Consider the following 20783-nt stretch of genomic DNA (forward strand, 5'->3'; position numbering starts at 1 on the left):
CTGGCAGGGAGCTGACTGTTCTTTCCAGCTTTTCCAAGACTGAATCCCACTAGCCATTTAGCCCTGAGAGTGTATTTTGCCCTGAGAGTGTATTTTGCCCCAACTCAGCCTCCAGATGGCTTCCTGGGTTACCCACCTAGTTAACAGCCCAGCCAGACTAAGAACTCTGATACCCTCTGTAACCTGAGGCAATAGGGGTGCATTGCTGCCTGAAGCTGAAGATTTGCCAGGTGAACTGTCAAATAGTAGGGAAAAAAAAAAGAACAATTCCCATAGAACACTTAAAGCAGATAAGAATCTGACATTTTCCTTTGCAATGACTTTACATCCTTGCTTTTTCAAAGAGAACATCCCTTTAAGTAGCCCGTGACCCTTCCTGCTGCAACATGTCCCAGGCACCCATTCGCTGACTGTTGAAGCATGTCCTGATTCCAACACATTCACAGGGCATTTATCTTCTTTTAATACCTTCCATCGCCTGCAGGACTAACAATCCAAAGTAGTGTAATCCAATAACAACATTACTCTTAACCACAGCCTGACAACCTCAGCAAATTTAGCAAGGAAAAGTATAGACAACTGAATGCCACTGGTCACCTCCAAAATTCAGTTTAGCAAAGAAATTCATTCTTTTCCAATATTTACCCCTACCCCAAATTAAATAAAAGATATAAGCAAATAAACTTGGGAGGAAACAGCAGCCTTGTTGCTAGGAGTTAATTAAAATGAAACAGCCAAAGTAAGCAGCAGATGATAGAAAAGTCATAAGTAGGATGATCAACAGGTAGACATTCAGCAATTGCATACAGAGTGAAAGATTCAGCAATGCAGCAGCGGTGCATACCTGCTTCTGCAGCCCCACCACCCGAGCCCGTGGCATGCACTCCACGTGGAATAAGAGGGAAGCCTTGCGTCTCTTCCACATCATTCGCTTACATGCAGGACCTCTGAACCTCCAAAGGTAAGAACAGCAGGCAAAGATATCTATCAAGCATGCTCCCTCTGTTCCGAACATCAGTCATGCTAGCTCCCACCCATTAATTATTCTTCTGTTGACCTCCCACATTTAATCCAGCTTTAAAGACATGACAACAAGGTCTGAGATTTGAGGGATGTACCTGACTCTCTCTCCCCTCCAGGGGTGGTGGAATCTGATCAGCAAAACCAATCTTCCCTGGATCACCCATAAAGGCACTAACCTCATCCACGTTCTCAAAAGCGTTGATGACATCATATGGCAAACAGGACAGAAGGTCAATCACAAACCACGTCTTCAGGTAGTTCATGCGGATGAGTTTGGGATCAGAAATCACCTCCCCAGCTGGTCCAACAAAGGTGGTATGAAAATTCAGCACAATGTCCACCAAAAAGATGACGTCCACGATGCTATCCACAACCAGCCAGGCCACATTGTTCTGCCTGGTTTTAAAGGAGACATTGTAAGGGACCAAGATGGCTGTGTAGAAGGTTAAGATCAAGATGATCCAATCCCACGTGGTCTTAAAAACACAGTAATGTAAGATGATGTGAGGGGGAGTCTTTGGTGCCTCTTGCTTGTATTGGGGAAGGATGTCTGAGCCCAGCTGCAGGACCTGTACAGAAAAACATGGCCAAGAGAGAACTAAGTTAGGATTTAATTGCGAGCATCTAACCAGTTAGCATCTGTCATTGACAAATATTCATGACACTCCAGACGGATCGGTAGGTGCAAGAGCAAGTACTACAGGAGTCTGAGAGAATGGAAATGGACATTCTCATATAAATAATCACAACAAAACAATGGCAAACTCTATTGGCTTACTGTGTGCCAAGCATTGTGCTAAATATTTCACATACATTTATTTTCTCACTTAATTCTAAATACAACTTCGTTTTATTAGCCAATTATTATTTTATGCAACAAGTGAGAAACCGAGGTTCAAGAGAATTAAGCAACTTTATTCAACAAATATTTACTGCTCTGTGCCAGGAACTGTTCTAGGCACTGGACATACAGTAATGAAGGAAATAGCATAATTTCTTCTCTTGTGAAGCTCAGTCTAGTAGGCAAATCAAGGTAATTTCAAATTGTGGTAAGAGCTAAATAAGAGGTGGCGAGGGACACACAGTGATTTGCTAGACTGTGACTTGAGGAATAAGGTAGGGGAGAGTATTTAAACTCAAATCTGAATGACAGCAAAGAAACAGCCATTCAAACCTATGTGGAAAAATTATCCTAAGCAGAGAGCATAAATGGCATAATGAACTCACAGTGGGACAAGCTTGATACATGCAGGAAACGACAGAAGTCCAGCGTGAATGAGAGGCAAAGGGATGCTAGAATGAGAAGCAAAGGGATGCTAGATGAGCTCAGAAGGGAGGCAGAAACCAGGACCTAGTGGGCCATGGGGAGGCACTGGATATTATTCTTAGTACATCTGAGTATAACTGGAGGGTGGTAAGCAAGAAAATAATCTGATGCATATCAAAAAAAAAAGATCACGCCGCCTGCTTCATAGGTAATGAATTGAGGCAGAGAATTAGAGGGAAGAATAGAATCAGGAAACTTATTATAACAACCTGGGGAAAAGATAGAACAGAAGAGAAAAGTAGTCCGATTCGGGGTATATTTTTGAAGTAAAACTAACTGAACTTGCTGATGGCTAGAAAAAGAAGAAAACAGAGCAATGAAAGGTACCCACTACTTTATTCCAAAAACCCAGCATGGTACTTGGCCCAGAGTAGGTACTACGAGACTATTTTTAAGTGAATGAATGAACTTCAAGGTCACGTGGCCAGCAAAAGATAGAACCAGAATCCCAAACTAGATCCGACTCAATTAAAAACACATGCTTTCCCATACCAAGGCTTCATTTCTCTAAATAACAAGTTTTTAACTAAGCATACTCAGTGAAGGAAGAAGTCCGGAGAAGCTTGGCTCCAAGACAGTATCACAAATGGCTTTCACTTCAAGAGTCAAAGGCAAAAAGCTATGCTTTCAGAGGTCAGGCCAAGCTGGAAGGGATCCCTCCCCACCCCGCATCCCCACCCGCACCCCTACCCCAACTGCTCCTCTGTACCACTTACAGGTTCTCATAAATCTGTAGGTTAAACTTCCCCTTGTGTCATGAGAACTTTTTCCCTCCAGAGGTTAAAGACCCGTTAGCAAATATAAAAATAATCTGAATATTCCTGCTCCCCCTATGGTTGGTCCCAGGCCTTAAAACATGACCAATAAAAAAATCTAGAAATCCAGAGTGCTCAGTGTGCACCTTTAGGTATGGGAATTCTTTTCATCCCTCCCTTTGATGCACAGAGCTCTTCTAGACTTGGGATTTTAATTTCTCTCCCCATGAAATGAACTTATACAAGAGTGATTATCAAAGCTCGGGCTCTGACACCTCAGGCAGGAAAAGGAATTGACCTATAAGAATAAAGCAAATAAAATTAACTGAATGGGGTCTCTCACCATAAGCAGCCTGAGGTAACCTTTGAAAATGGTTTGCTACTCACTTGACCCAGAAAAGCCTACATAATCATGCAAATCAAGAGATTCAAATCTTCATGTTCACTTTAAGAACACTCTTGAAACTGCCCAGGCCATCAAGGGTATGCATATCTGAAAAGCCACCAAGTATCTGAAGGATGTCACTTTAGAGAAGCAATGTGTGCCATTCTGTCATTACAATGGTGGAGCTGGTAGGCATGCCCAGGCTAAACTGTGGGGCTGGACGCAGGGTTCCTGGCTCAAAAAGAGTGCTGAATTTTTGCTGCACGTGCTTAAAAATGCAGAGAGTAATGCTGAACATCAGGGTTTAGATGTAGATTCTCTGGTCGCTGAGCACAACCAAGTGAACCAAGCTCCCGAGGTGTGGCACAGAACATAGAGAGCTCACGGGCAGGTTAACCCAAACATGAGCCCTCCCTGCCACACTGAGATGATCCTCACTGAAAAAGGGCAGGTTGTTCTTAAACCAGAATGGAAGGTTGCACACGAGAAAAAGAAATCCCAGCAGAAACTGAAGAAACAAAAACTTATGGACCAGGAATAAATACAGCATCAAATAAATGCTAATAAAAGTTTTAAAAAATTAACTGCATGGCACTTCCACTTCTGGAAAGATGGAGTAAATGTACTTTTCCCTATCCTTCCAACTAAGTACAATGAAAAGCCCTGGACATTATATATAAAACAAATGTAAGAAGACTAAGAAAGGTATAGAAAAGAGAGCAAACTGACTAGAAATGACACTGTGGCAGTTCATTGGGTTTTTCTTTCTGCCTCATATATTCCCAGACTTGGAGGTGAGAAGCCAGCAACCTAGAAACACTAGACAAAAATAGTCCCAACAAAAGCCCACTCTCTCTAGCAAAAGGACTAGGAAAGGGGCAGTCTCAAAAGACAGGAAACTTTTAGATAAAACCCACTTTACTACAGCCAGACACCACAGGAAAAGCTATGGTCTCATTCCCACCCAGGCCAGCAAAGTCTACAAAGGAAGCCTAGATTCTCCCCTTCCCGAGGCTGTAATAAGCACCCAATCTCCTTCTCCTTCCTATCAGGGGTAGTGACAGAGAAGGCCCAGTAGGGAGTCTGGATTTCTACAATGCCCAGCAGTAATGAGGTAGCCCTCCTCCTCTACATGGGGCAAGGGTCAGAGGAGGGCCAGTGGAAAGTCAGGATTTTCACCATTGCCCAGCAGTAATGAAGCCACCTCACCCCCAAACCAGGCAGGTTTCGGTGTGAGCTAAACAGGGAGGTGGAACTCGCACTCTCATCCAGTAGTAAGAAGAAGCCCCCCTCAGGTGTCAACAGAGGCTAAATTGGAAACCTGGACTTCTACCCCAACCTGGCAGAAATGAGGAGATGCCTACCCCTTTTCCTCTGCTAAAACTATGTCAAAGGAAGCCACCTAAAACAAAACAAAAGGTTTAAATAAGATCCAGAGTCTCATAATATAATTTCCCAAATGCCCAAGTTTCAATTTGAAATCATTCATTATATGAAGAACCAGGAAAATATCAAACTGAAAGAAACACAGACAATCAACAGATAACAATTCCAAGAGGACAAAGATGTCAGAAATGTCTAACAAAGATTTTAAAGTAGCCATCATAAAATGAGCAATTATGGACACACTTGATACAAATGAAAAAAATAGAAAGTCTCAGCAAAGAAAAGATATACAGATGAACAAAATGGAAATTTCAGAACCGAAAAATACGATAAGCAGTTATAAAAATTCAATGGCTAAGTTCAATATCAGAATGGAGAGGACAAAGGAAAAAAATCCATGAACTTGAAGACAAAACAATAGAAATTACCCAATCTGAACAACTGAGACCAAAAGGCACATTACGTAATGGTAAAAGGGTTGCATCACCAAGAAGACATAGAAATCCTAATGTGTGTACACCAAACAAAAGAGCTGCAAATATATGCAAAGCAAAAGCTCACAGAACTAGAGGATAGACAAACTCACACTCTCAACCATTGATAGAACAACTACACAGAAGTAAGCAATGTGCGTTGTTGAGAAGAGCTCAGCAACACCATCAACCAATAGGATTTAATCAATATTTATAAAACACTCCACCCAAGCCAGAGCAGAATGCACATTCTTTTCAGGTGCACATGAGACATTATTCAAGAGAATCCATATGGTAGTCCATAAAACAAACCTCAAAAAATTTAACAATTGAAACCACACAGAGTGTGTTCTCTGATTATAATGAAATCAAACTAGAAATCAATAATAGAAAAGTACAGGAAAATATCCAAACACTTGGAAAGTAAACACACTTTTAAATAATCCATGGGCCAAAGAAGAAGTATCAAGGGAAATTTAAAAATACATTGAACTCAGTGAAAATGAAAATACAACATATCAAAATTTGTGGGATGTCCATAAAGCAGAACTGAAAGAGAAATGCACAGCACTAAATGTTTACCTAAGAGAAAAAGTCTTAAATCAATAATATATTCTCCCACCTCAAACATCTATTTTTAAAAAAGAGCAAAATAAAACTAAACCAAGCAGAAGGAAATAGAGTTAAAAGCAGAAATCAGTGAAATTGAAAACAGAGAAAGAGAAAACCAGTGATCTTTGAAATATCAATAAAATAAAATTAAAATACAATAGATAACCCTGCAGCAAAACTGAAAAAGGAAAAACAAACAAGCAAACAAATAAAACAAAGACACAAGTTACCAATATCAGGAATGAAACATGGGATAAAATTATAAACTCTGGACCACACCAAAATTATAACAAAACTACAGAGTGACTGGTACGTGGAGTCACCAGAGGTCTGCCTGAACAGAAGCCCTACAACTAGGTCACCTCAAATAGCAGGTCACCTCAAAACGGCAGGAGGGGCGGAGACGTGAAATAGCCCGGTCCCACAACCGCAGGTGGCGACAGAGAATCAGAGGGCTATCTGGGCTGCAGAGTAAGGAGCAAGGGGTCCCGGTCGCACACTGGGCTCATGAGCCCAGGGTTCCAGTGCCAGGAAGAGAAGTCCCCACAACCTCGGGCTGTGAAAACCAGCAGAGGTTGAGGCTAAGTGAAACGAGGGCCGCAGGAAGCAGAGATCTTCCTCTTAAAGGGCCCATACCCAGCCTTACTTGCTGACGGACTCGCTTACTCTGAGCTCCAGCGCTGGGGCAGCTCTTCAAGGGGTGCCAGGGACAAATGCGGAGATGCTGAGCTATTGGGCTTTAGGGTGATGGCTGGACGGAGCAGCCGACTCCTGGACAGAGGTGTAGGCAGAAGCTACTGTTCCTTTTTTGAGCTCTCTTCCCACTCAGCCTGCACTGCAAGTGCCATCAACCTGGATGACACAGGTCGCTCTGCCCAGGGGATACCCTGAGACTCCTCCTCTCCCAACTTGTGGGCCTACCCAAGCCACTTCCAGTGATTTATTCCATACAAATGGGCTGTCTTGGCTCCTGCTGTGAACTTTCTTAAAATCTCTCAGAGACTCACAAAACTCAAAGTAGCAGCATCTGGCCTCAGCACGCTCTGTAACCCCTTGCTGTGCAGCCCCAAGACCCGTACCAGTGGCAGCCACCTCGGTTTCTGACTTGGCCCCTCAAGGCACCTCTAAGCCCAGCATGGGTGGCAGCCATATGTGGATTGCTTGGTGACTCTTACCAGGTGTCCCCGGAGGTGCACAGGCTATGGCTGAAACTGGGCTGCAGCTGGACCCCTCCCACGTCTATGCTAAGTGCCCTCTAGCACACCTACTACAGAAAGCCACTCTACTAAAACCAGAAGACCTACCTAATACATAGAAACAGACACAGTGAGGCAGCCAAAATGGGGAGACAAAGAAGCACATCTCACCTGAAAGAACAGAATAAATCTCCAGAAAAAGAATTCACCAAAATGGTGAAAAAAGCATTATACCAGATGCAGAGTTCAAAACATTTGTTATAAGGATGTTCAAGGAACTTAGGAGAAGAGTAGACAGACTCAGTGAGAACTTTAACGAAGAGAAAAAAACGTAAAAATAGAGATGAAAAACATAGTAGGGAGCCAGTCAGAAATGAAGAATACACTATATGAGGTGAAGAGTACATTAGAGGGAATCAACAGAGTGGATGAAACAGAGGATCGAATCAGCATCATAGAGGATGGAGTAGCAGAGGGCATCCAACCAGAACAACAAGAAAAAAGAATCCGCCCCCCAACCAAAAAAAAATGAAGATAGGTTTAAGAAGCCTCTGGGACAATGTCAAGTGTAACAACATTTGCATCATAGGCATACCAGTGGGAGAAGAGAGCAAGGAACTGAAAACCTATTTGAAGAAATAATTTCTGGTGACAGAAATAGACATACAACCCCAGGAAGTTCACAGAGTCCCAAACAAGATGAATCCAAAGAGGCCCGTGCCAAGACACATCATAATTAAAATGCCAAAGGTTAAATTCAAAGAGAAAATCTTAAAAGTAGCAAGAGAAAAGCAATGTTACATACAAGGGAACGCCCATAAGACTATCAGCCAATTTCTCAACAGAAACTTTATAGACCAGAAGGGACTGGCACAAAATACACAAGGTGATGAAAACCCAAGACCTACAACCAAGATTACTTAACTCAGCAACGTTATCATTTAGAATCAAAGGACAGATAAAGCGCTTGCCAGACAAGAAAAAGCTAAAGGAGTATTATAGGAAATGTTGGAGGGACTTCTTCAAGAAGAAGAAAAAGATATATATCAAAAGTCTAAACAAAGAATGGCAATAACTACATATCTATCAACGACTATTTCAATTGAAAAAGAATTAAATGCTCCAGTCAAAAGATAGGGTGGCTGAATGAACAAGAAAACAAGACCCTTACATATGCTGCCTACAAGAGACTCACTTCAGATTAAAAGACACACACAGACGAGAAGTAAGGGGATGAAAAAATACATTTCATGATGGACGTCGAGGATAGTGTGCTGAGCGGAGTAAATCAGGTAGAAGACAAACGCCACCAGTGCACACATAGGCGGAATCTAAAGAAGAAAACAAACAAACAGAAACAAACTCATAGATACAGAGAACGTTTTGAAGGTTACCAAATGGGAGGGGCTTTGAGGAGTCGGTGAAAAAGGGGGAAGGCATTAAGAAATACAAATTGTTAATTATAAAATAGTCATGGAGATAGAAGGTATAGCATAAGGAATACAGACAATAATATCATAATAACTATGTATGGTGTCAGAGGGACACTAGATTTATTGGGGCGATCACTTTGTGAGTTACATAGATGTCTGATCACGATTTTATACACCTGAAACTAATATAGTATTGCATGCCAACTATAACTGAAAAATTAAAAATTATTTTAAAAATTGTAAACTCTGGAGATATCAACAAGATAACAAGAGAATGCTATAAACAACACTACACACATAAATTTGACTACTTAGATGAAACGGTTCTTAAAAAACAGAAACTATCACAATTCATAGGTCTATAAACTATTAAGAATATTGAATTAATAATTTTTAAAAACTCAGAAAAGAAATCTTCAGGTCCAGATGATTTTAGTAGATAATGCTACTGAAGTTTAAAGAGGAATTAACAGCAATTCTACATGATCACTTCTAGAGAATAGATGCAGAGGAAACAACTTCTCAATTCATTTTGTATTACCCTGATTCAAAAGCAGACAAAGACAATACAAAAAAAAGAAAACTACAATCCAATATCTCTCATAAATATAGATGTAAAAATCTTTACCAAATAATAGCACATAGAATTCAACAATCTGTAAAATATGACCAAATGGGGTATATTCCAGGGTTACAAGGCTGATTCAATATTCAAAAATCAATCACTATAATTTAACATGTTAACAAGCTAAAAAAGACAATCACATGTCCATATCAATTGATGTAGAGAAAATATTTGACAAAATTCAACAACGATTCATGATTAAAAAAAAAAAAAAAACTCCCAGAAAAACAGCAATATAGGAGAACTTCTTAAACTTGATAAACTGCATCTACAAAAAAACTAATGGTGAAAGACTGAAGGCTTTCCACCTAAGACCAGGACAAAGGTAAGATAGGAGCTTTCATTACTTTTATTCAACGTAATACTGCTACTGCAATAAAGTAGCCCAAAGGGGGCGGGTGATAAAAGGCATCCAAATTAAGAAGAAATAAAACTATCCCCATTTGCAAATGACATAATTGTGTAGCTACGACATCCCAAGGAATCTACATATAAACTCTTTGAACTAATAAGTGAGTTTAGCAAGGTCACACAATACAAGATAAACATACAAAAATCATTGTATTTATACATACTAGAAATGAATGCCAAAATTATACAGTATCATTTATAATAGAAAAATACACTTAGGTGCAAATATAACAAAACATGAATAGGATCTGTATGCTGAAAACAACAAAATCCTGATAAAAGAGATTAAAGACTATATAAACAAACGGATAGGCATGCTGTGTTAGTAAATTAGTGGACTCAATGTACTAAAGATGTCCATTCTCTCCCAATTAATATATAAATTTAGCTCAATTCCTTTCAAAATGCCAGCAGGAGTTTTTATAGATACACATAAGATACACACAAATTTTATTCTAATTATTTGAAAACACAAAGGACCTGGAATAGCAAAAAAAATTTTTTTAATTAAAAAATAAAGTGGGAGGAATTGTCTAGCCAATTTCAAGACCTGATATATAACTACAGTAATTAAGATTGTGTGGTATTGATGGAAGAACAGACACATGGAACAGAATAGAGAACCCAGAAATAGACCCACACAAATATGCCCAAATGATTTTTTACACTGGTGCAAAAAGCTATTCAGTGGAGGAAAGACAGCCTTTTCAACAAATGGTGCAGGAGTTAAGGACATTCATGTGCAAAAAAGAAAAAAGAAAAAAGAAAAAAATTAAAAAAAAACCTTGATATACATCTCATACCTTGCATAAAAATTATCTCAAAATGGATTGCAAACTTAAATGTAAAATGTGAAACTACAAAATTTTTAGTGAAAGAATAGGAAGAAAATCCCTGGGACAGAGAGCTAAGCAAAGTGTTCTTAAACCTGACACCAAAAGCACAATCCATCAAAGAAAAATCTTGACAAATTGGACCTCATTAAAATTTAAAACTTTCGCTCTGCAAGAAGGACAAAAAGACAAGTTATGACTTAGAAAAAAATATTTGCAAACCACATATTCAACAAAGAAATTGTATCTAGAATATATAATTTATAATACATAATCTCATAACTCAACAATAAAAAAAAACAATCTAATGAGAAAAGGTCATAAATGGACGTTTCACCCAGGAGGATATACAGATGGCAAATAAACACATGAAAAGGTGTTCAACATCATCAGCCATTAGAGAAATGCAAATTAAAACTACAATGAGCTATCACTACACACCTAGCAGAATGGCTAAAATAAAAAATTGTGACAACTTCAAATGCTAAGAATGCAGATAAACTAGATCACTCATATATTGCTAGTAGAAACATGAAATGGTGCAGCAACTCCAGAATAGAGTTCTACAGTTTATTAAACAACTAAATACACAATTATGACATGACCCAGCAATTACACTCCTGGGCATTTGTCCCAGAAAAATGAAAGCTTATGTTCACACAAAACCTGTACATGAATGTTTATAGCAGCTTTATTTGTAATAGTCAAAAACTGGAAACAACCAAGATGTCCTTCGATAGATGAATAGTTAAACTGTGATACAGCCATAACACAGAATAGTACTCAGCAATAAAAAGGCTCAAATTACTGATACATGCAACAACCTGGATAACTCTCCGGAGACTAAAAAACCAGTCCCCAAAGATAATATCCTGCATGATTCCATTTATATAACATAATGTAAATGAAAAAAGTATATATAGAGGAATAGAGAACAAATTAGTGCTTGTCAAGGACTTAATGGGGGGTGAGGGTAGGAAGGAAGTGAGTGTGGCTATAAAAAGGCAACATGAGGTATTCTCAGGGTGATGGAAATGTTCTACATCTTGACTGTACCAATGTTAGCATCTTGGTTGTGAAATTGAGCTATAGTTCAATTATAGTGCAGGAAGGTACCATCAGGGGCAACTGAGTGAAAAGGACATGATTATTTCTTACAACCGCATGTGAATCTATAGTTATCTCAAAATAAGTTTAATTTTTTAAAAAATCAACTGGATATAGATGAATTACAAGCATTGAAGGCAGGTATCCTGTGCATTCAACTAAGGAAAAGGCAGAGGAAAGGATAGTGAATCATTTAAGAGTTTATTATATGTTTGCAAAATACAGTCTGAATAAGATTATTCAGCGAGTACTCAAAAGAATCCAGATGTAAGCAGCCACCTGCTGATTGCACACCAAAGTCACGTGGCACTCCATGGTTCTTGGGAACAAGCCCTCAGGAGGAAGTGCCCTTTCAGAGAAAAATGGCTGTTTCTATGGCAGTTTGATACAATCCATATTATTTCTAAGCGGATTTCCCATTCTGATGCTTCCCAGGACACTATTAGGCCCTGCTTGAGTGAGGCCTGAGTCAATAGTGTCTCCAAAATGCCAGGTTGACCACAGACTCTCCCCCTGCTGCTATTCTGCAACAGGTGTTCAAAGGGGATTGAGAGAGGCACAAGGTGAGACAGGGAAGGTTCCTGGGGACTGGTACTCAGTTTCTCTCTTCTCATCTCTGGGATGCAGCCTCTTACATTGAAACCACCAGATTTCTGCATTCTAGGAGTAGATTTGGATGCTAGGATATTTGATTGAGATAAATGTGACACATTCTCTTTCCAAATCTTTATGGGAAAGGCTACAAATGATTCTCGTAAGGCCAAGCATTTATAGTCTGACTTGAGATCCTATATATTTCACTGTCATTCATTAACTCTTTAACAAGAATCTATGGAAAACAGAAATAAGACAAATTTCATGGAGTGAGTTCTTCATTTTAGAAAATCAATACTCTTAAGAAAAACTCCCTAAGAGAATATTTTGCAACCAGTTAACTATCTGACTCCAGTAGTCATTTCAGAGCACAGTGACAAAGGACTAATTGTTCGTGTTAATGAGAAAGATTCCCATGAGACCGATCCACCTTCCTCCTCAGAAGTACGTGTGGGAATGGATTCAGGCCAGGACAACAGGTAACCGGTACTGCTCTGATAAGCTCTACGACCGCCATCCTCAGGAGAAAAAGCTTCCTCAGGGTCATTCAGAATACCATTATTTGGAAAATGGTTAGTGTCCTCCAAAGGTAAGAAGTCTCTAGGTACAGAGTCAAAAGAGATGGGATGCCGACCTTGTGTCCGGCCATAAGGAGTTTATCCCATGTTAGATGCTCAGTGATACTTCGAGAGCTTTGCAGAGAAACAGCTTCACCAGATGTGGACAGAGAATGTCCTTGTGTAGTGGTCCTGGTGACCACAGCACCGTCAGTCCTCTCCCCCACCTCTTATCTGTCACTTATCAGTATGAGCAGGTGCTGCTAGTTTCTTCCATTTGATTAGCCTTGTATGGTGGAAGCTTCCAAAGGCAGAGAGCTAGCAGCTCTCTGTACTTCTGTCTGTCCTATATGCCCGTCAGAGTGGGAGACCCCCAAACACAGATACAGCTACGCTTCAGTGTAACATCACTGGTTCACTTTCTCCCTGTCCCTCTCGCTAAAATGCCCAGACCCGGGCTCTGCTCACAGGAAGTACTCATTAGAGGCTATTATTGATAAGGCCAAAGAATATTCATTTTAAGACTGATTCTGGAAGAAAATAGAGTTAGTGCTTTTCCCTGGATGAAGAATAGGAAAATCAGACTCTCACATTTTTCTAGCACTTTTACTTCCAAAGTTTTCTGCTGTATTTTTGAATCCTTATAATCACCCTGTGAGGGGTTTTTACAGATGGGAAAATAGAGGTTCAAAGAGTTGAAGTGACTCACCCTGAGTCATACCAGGGGTGAGTAAGCAGAGAGCTGGGAATATAAGCCGGGCTGCCAGCTTCAAGCCTTCGAGTCCTTTCACTAATCTGTATGGCCTGAATTACCTTTCATAGCACATGACATACATCATCTTGTCTCACGCAACCTCATGAGATGGGAAGACTGGTATTTTTCTTAACTTACAGACTGGGAAAATAAACCCAGAAGGTAAATGGTTTGCTCACAGTCATATTGCAGATGACAAAATGGGACCTTAAGTCCTAGCTCACGTTCCTAATTCAACGTTTTCCTTTTATGGTATACTGATTCTTGAGAAAATATTACTTTTATGTAGGACCTCTGAATGATGGCAACATGCCATCCTGTCATCTTATGAAGCCAGCTTCTGGTCAAAGGCAGCACCCCCCATATGGACCTTCTCCAGAACTTCCCAATTAAAGTCCAGAACCAGCCACAGTGGCCAAAGCCTGCCTCCCTGAAGACTAAATACCCTGGTCCCTAAGCCACACCTAGATAGATTAAGAAAGAAGCAGGTCCAAACCACACTTACCCTGAAACCCTCTGTCAAGTGACAGACACTATGTAAAATGGTTTTTGCTGAAGAGGATCAGAGGTCATAATATTTCACTCTAAGTTCTTAAGTGCTGTTCTCTGCTGCACCTCACTCTTAGCTCATGTTTTTACCTTATGAATCACTGAAAAATAGAATCAGAAGTTCCTGTGTCTTCCAATGGTTCACAAACCTACAAAGAGGCCTCTACCCTTAGCCACCTACCTCCTTCCTGTTTCACCCTTCTCCCCCTCCTCAAGTGCTTTCCACCCCACACCCCATGATTCCTTCTCTTTTTATTCCATCAATCTCTCCTTGGACACAGGATCATTCCATAATTATCTTTAGACATCAATCAGCTCTACTCTCTTGCTAAGTTCCTTTCGCCATTCCCTTTATAGCCAGACTTTTTGAAAGAGTAGTCGAAACTCTCTTTCTCCCCTCCGAACATGTTTCACACACTCCAATCTGACGGTGACCTCCACTCTCTAATGGAATAGCTGTTGTCAAGATCACCAACAATCTCAAGCTGGTTAAAGCCTACGGACTCTTCCATCCTGATTTAAATCACCCTCTCAGTAGCTTTTTACAGATTTTTACACATCTTCCTTCTTGAAACACTCTCCTTACTTGACTCTCTTAATGCCACTTGCTCCTAGTACCACAAAGGTATATACCTCAGACCTCCCTCAAACCTCTAGAACTAATCCATCAGACAGTTCTGTTGCTTATACCTCCAAATACATATAACTCAGGACCCAGTCACTATTCTCCAGCTTACTTCTATAGCTCTATCCTGTCACCTTCCCTCTCATTGTAGCATCGCAGTAGGGAGAGTAGCCTCCCAACCTCTCCCTACTTCCATTCTGACCCTCCCCAAATTCATACACCACACAGCAGCATGTATCAATCATGTCACTTCCCTGATCAAAACCCCTCAGCTCATCACACTGAACTTCCAACAAGACCTACATTCTTGCAGTGACCTACAAGCCTGTCTATGTTTTCACCTAAGTCTTTCACCCTCTCACCAACCACCACACCCCACTGGCTTTCTGCAAAAATACCAAAGCTCTTTTCCTACATTGGAGCAGCTTGAAATGTTCCTCCCCTACGTGGATGGGCTGCTATCAACATTTAGGTCTTGGCTTCAGTGTCATCTCCTCATAGAGGCTCTCCCTGACCACCCTATCTTAAAAAGACTCTCTACCACCCCCCTTCCTCTGTTACATTCTATCGTATCGCCAAGTTTGTTCCTTTTATGGCATTCATCAGAAATTATAATAATACATGCATCTGTTTATTCACTTGTTTACAGATGTCTCTCCCACTAGACTAAGCTCTATGAAGGCAGGGTGTTTGTCTGACTTCTCACCACCATATACTCAGTCCTTAGCACAGCACCTGGCACACGGTAGGCGCTTAACAAAAGCCCCCTAAAGAAATGAATGACTAGCTAAACAGATAAAGCTAAAGAAGACCCAAATAATAATATAATTCTTGACAAAAATAGAATGTCAAGGATGTTCTTAGAATACTATAATAAGCATGAGAAAGAAGGGAGACTATGTTATATCTTACAACCATATTCCGATTATATGTACTGTCATGAGGAAATAAAAAATAAAAAACCAGAGTCCACATATACCACTTAACAGCATGAAAGTTTCCAGCAGATGCCCCCGACCCCAGGTATTACGGTAAAGGATATCATTTATCGAGTGCTTACTGTATGCTCTACCCTGAGCTAGTAAGCCCTTTCCATATGCATTTAATCCTCATACTGTATGAGGTACATACTATTATCATGTACAGCGAGGAAACTGAAGCTCAGGGAACTAGAATAACTTGTCCAAGGCCACTAAGGGTTTAAGCAGTACAGCCAGTGATGGAAATCTTGTCAAACTTAATGCCAAAGTCTATACTTTTAACCCCCTACGCTCCTATGCCACATTCTGGGCTCAGCTCTCTATGTGCAAAATACGATTTAATCCTCATGACAACCATGTGAGGTAAATATTGGTTCACTTTATAGTTAAGAACAAAGATTCCCGGGAGGCTGACTAAGTTGCCACAAAGCTAATTAAGTGGTGAAGCTGAGATTCAAACCCAAATCTGATTCGAAAGCCCCTAGTCCAAACCAGCACTAATCAATGTGAATATCATGCAAGCCACAAACGTGAGTCGCATATGGAATTTTAAATTTTCAAGTAGATACATTAAAAAAGAGTAAGAGGATACAGGTCAAATTAATTTCGACAATATCTTAACCCAATAAAACCAAAATATTATCACTTCAACATGTAATCAATATATAAAATTATTCATGAGATATTTTACATTCCTTTTTTCATACTAAGTGTGAAATCTGATATGTATTATGTAACTTACTACACCCCTCGATTCAGATGAGCCACATCTTAATTGCTCAGTAGCCACATGTAGCCAGTGGTCTACTAAACCATAAAGTTAAACTGCACCATAAGAATATCCCGAACTGACTTAAAAAAATGGAGGAATTTCTTTCAAAAGTAGATTTGGAATGGATAAACTATCCACACACCAGACAACAAAAAATGGATTAAAAGACGTGAACCATAAACGTGTGTACAAGCACATGTGTGGAAGATGTAGAGGTGGAAGAAGGGAGGATATGTCAAAAAACAAACAGATTGCTGGGAAAACCACTTAAGAAGGGCTTGCATCACAGTAAGTCAACAAGATACAGCTCTCGCAGGCTGAACCTGACAGAGCCTCAGCCCGGACTCCCCCATCTTTGCTTCATAGCTGATCAATCTCAGGCAAGGCAAGGTCTCCATGCCTCAGTTTCCTGACCTGAAAAATGAAACCATTATCAGATAGACACAGTGAAGATCATGTAAGAATATAGGTGTGGATGTGTGAGTATGTGTATGTATAAATGTATAAACTTTTCTTGTAAATAGCTAAGCGATATTCAAACACTAATATTTTTGTGCAAGTAAAGAAAATGGTTGGTTCGAAAAATTCTGGATGAGAATCAGGAAAGCTCCAGCAATCAGCTCACAGAACACGTCCCTTTCACCTAAAGGCCTTGGTTTCCTCAAGGATCAGGGGACAAGAATGACAGAACTGAAATGACCTACAAAGAAATACATATATTTGAAAAAATATATAAACTGGCCTCAGAGACCCCATCAATTCTATGGACTCTTACAGTCTCCTAATAAAAACAACCATGAACTCTTGGACACCAAAAGTTACCCACAAGGATTCAAAGATCTCACAGTTTAGAACAGAAAAGACAGGTGCAAACAAATTACTAAAATATAACAAGTGGTAAGAGATGCGTGGATAAAAGCACATCAGAAGCAGAGGAAAAGAGAACAAAGTGACTGAGGTAGTCGGGAAAGGCTTAGATGTGAAGTGATTCTCAAGCTATCCCTTGAAGGACAGGCCTCCGTCGGACAAAACCTTGGTTCTCCAAACCCCTTACTCTGGGCACAACCCCTCCCACAGCACCCAAATGTGTGCCTCTTTCCTTTTCCCCTTCCCAAAATACAGCTCCCCAAACCTTCCCTGTTTAGAAATGATGTGGGTTTCGATGACTACAAAGCGAGGACAAATTCAGTTCCCCCCAGAAAAAGCACATTCAAAGAAAAAGGAAGAGCCGGACCTTAACGAAGCTGAGAATGACATTCAAGTCACAAAATACAGCCTGATTTGGGGTTGCAGACATCTCAAACTAAACACTGCCTAATTCCTGTCATAAACACCCTTCTCCATAAACCAGGCAGGCTCTATTTTTAGCACTTTTTCCATGATGCACTTGGTCTTTAATAGAAGAGATAAAGGCAGCAGGAAACAAAAGTATTAACCCATATACTTTATGTCACAGTTGAGTACCAACCCGTATGACACCTTCACAAACATAAGCCCGTACTGAAATGTAATTGGGCAACAATCTTGGCTGCTTCTTATTTTGCTGAAAAGTACTTCATTTGTATTCTTTTCACTTTTTATTTTGAAATCTTCAGCTATATTTTTGAAGTTTAAGCATAGAAAATTCACCATGAGGTAGAATCATGGTAACGTTGCTATCATTATCAAATCAGCTACAAATGGTGGTCCGTTATCCATGACCAAGGCAGACAACTTTCACGAGGAGAGGGAGCAGTTATATGTGAAAGGGAATCCACATTACCTGAGGACCTACTCAGTGTCAGCCAGTGACCCAGACGCTTGCGTCCTTCTTCCTTCATTCCGTTAATGAACACTTATCGAGCACTATATATTGGCATTGTGTTCTTTGGTAGATATGTAAACAAGAGAGACATTGTCCCTGCTGTCATGGACCCCCTTCGGCTATCGGAGGATGCAAACGTTAAACAACAGCGGTTGCAGAGGCCTGAGTGCTCACAGAGGAAATTGTACAGGACGAAGAGGGCTTCTGAAAAGGAGGCCCAACTGGCATGGAGTGGACCAGGGCCTGTTGGGAAGGCCTCGCAGGGGAGGTGTGATGTCTGCATTGACACCCGAAGAATGGATAAGAACTAGTCCAGGCAAGAGAAGGAACAGAGCTTGCAGGCAGAGGAAGGGCATGCTCTGAGGCCCAGGGGCAAGAGAGAGTTTGACAAGTGTGAATGCCACTTGGCTGACACTAAGAATGAGAGGAAAGCTGCCAGATGAGGCGAGAGAGGAGTTGGGTCTTGTACGTCTCAAATGAAATTTTAAATTTATCCAAAGAAATAACAAGATGGCATTAAAAGATTTTTCGGCAGGCAGTTATAACATCAGACGTGTCTTTTAAAGCACCGCGAATCTTCCCAACGATCCTTCAGGGTAGGTAGTATCCTTATTTCATGAAGATGAGGAAAGATGAGTGAGGCTAAGCAACTTTCTGAAGTCACACGGCTGGAATGTAGTGATGTTTTGGATGAGGATATGGGTCAGTCTGACTCTAAATCTCCATCTCTTTCCACTATATCATCCTGTCTTTAAGGAAATAAACAAAAGAAGCAGAAAACCCTTAAACTTCCTTTCAGCTGATCATTTATAACTTTTTTATAAAAATCAAGTGCAGAATTGATCTTTGGCATCGTCGAACATTTGAGTTCTCCCCTGCCTGACTTGAGTAAACAAAGTTTGTGTAAGAACAATAAACATACATATGAAACGACCCTCCTAGGAAAAAAAACTGAGAATTCCCCCCGCAAGACCCAAGCCCTCAGACGGGAGAGGGCCGCCAAGAGGAAACAGCACGGCCCTGGGTGCACATGGAGTGGGCAGGCACAGGCCGGCCCTGGGGGCTGGAAGGCGACGGGAAGGCCATTAGTTCAGCTGCTCTTCCCAAGCTCACCTTCAATGTACCATCAAGTGGTCATCCAAAACTCCTCCAGTAACGACCAACCACCTACAAGCATAGCCTTTTCCACATTGAAACAGTCTTGAGTATTTAAAAAGGCCCTTTAAGAAGCCAAATGAGCTCAAAACCCAGGTACTTGTGGCAGAAGTTTCTGCTGCCAAAGTTACCTTCCTCTTTAAAGCAGGAGAATACTACATGGGGAGTGAGACACTAATGGAGTCAAGTCACTTTCCCTGAGTCTGAAGAGCCAAAAAAAGTCAATACTCTCAAAACAAACAAACAAACAAAAAAATGTAGAGCAGGAAATCTCAATTTCAAGGCATGGAAAGCCTGTTTCTAGGACAAGGGATAACACCTTTGCTCACATTTATCCTGGCAGCCTCTACCGGGGATTCTGGCCTATAGGAAAACCAGGGGCCCTGACACAGACCCAGCCTGGACACACATACCCACCTTCTTTTCTCCCTCAACAGAGGACAGCGCACCTGCTCATCACCTGGGAATGTGGCTAGCAGGCCTGGCTGTGCATGTGTTCAACCAGGAAATGTCCGTTCTCTGCATCTCTGTCCAGCTGCCTCCGGAGCTGGCTGCTTCAGCACCATCTCAGGCTCCTCATGCATGTCCTACTGAGGGCCGGCCGTGGCGGTTCTCTCGTGCAAGTTAGATGCCTATCCTCTATAGTTATCACATCAAATCCTTGTGTTCATAAAACACAGATGTTCTTTAAAACTTAATGAAAATGTTAAAACTTAAGACTGAGCGAAACAATCGAAAGCACTGAATGTATCACGGTGAGGGAAGTAGCACTTATGATGAGGCAGTGTAAGATGGCGCAACCTCATTGTGAAAACTTTGACAGTTTCTGCCCAGTTTTAAATGTCTAGACCCTCTGTCTCCTTAATTTCACTTCTAGGAATCTCTCGTATTCACACTAGCACAAGTATTTAGAGAGATAACAGTCCATCGAGTGGGCTAAGCAAATATGGTAAGCTGTCCGTATACACTGAACACATTGAGATGCTGTTTAAAAAATTAAAACATTTCAAAAGAAAATGTCTAAAAATTAAAGTTTAAAACCTCAGACCAGAAATATAGTAGGAACATAGTAGGAGGTGAAACCAAAGGGCCCGTGAGTTCTTCAGAAGAAGGGCTTGTCAGAACCATGAATGCACTGTAGGGGACAGAAGAGGAAACCCCTTGATCTTGCTGAGGTGACAGGAACTGCCCTGACAGAGGAACACAGAATAGAAAACTCCTACCTCATATCTCAGGGATATGAAAAAGAAAGTGGCCATCTGTCTGGAACTCTGGGTGGAAAAAGGGTTGTATGCAAGAAATCAGAACCCCAAGTCTGTGCCATATATGAGTGGGGAGCCAGAATTCACACTCTTCCCATAATTGGGAACCCTAGGATTGAAAACATTCCGGAAAAATTGGTCTGCACCAAGCAAAACTTCACAGTG

The 20783-nt window shown here is 40.8% G+C and overlaps 1 protein-coding gene and 1 pseudogene across 3 annotated transcripts in view; one reads left to right on the forward strand and one right to left on the reverse strand.

Annotated features, from left to right (window-relative positions):
• Positions 1–20783, reverse strand: part of KCNH1 (potassium voltage-gated channel subfamily H member 1) — a 308541-nt gene that overhangs the window by 232637 nt on the left and 55121 nt on the right. For 2 of the 3 annotated variants that reach the window (XM_039881125.1, XM_039881127.1), the window contains one exon: positions 1119–1592. In XM_039881125.1, the coding sequence (XP_039737059.1) occupies positions 1119–1592 (474 nt within the window). The remainder of the gene's footprint in view (positions 1–1118; positions 1593–20783) is intronic. The other variant, XM_039881126.1, reaches the window with a different exon arrangement.
• On the forward strand, positions 3477–4031 carry LOC120617501 (60S ribosomal protein L17-like; annotated as a pseudogene).

Source organism: Pteropus medius, unplaced genomic scaffold (genome assembly GCF_902729225.1).
Source record: "Pteropus medius unplaced genomic scaffold, Ma_sr-lr_union100, whole genome shotgun sequence".
NCBI lineage: Eukaryota > Metazoa > Chordata > Mammalia > Chiroptera > Pteropodidae > Pteropus > Pteropus medius.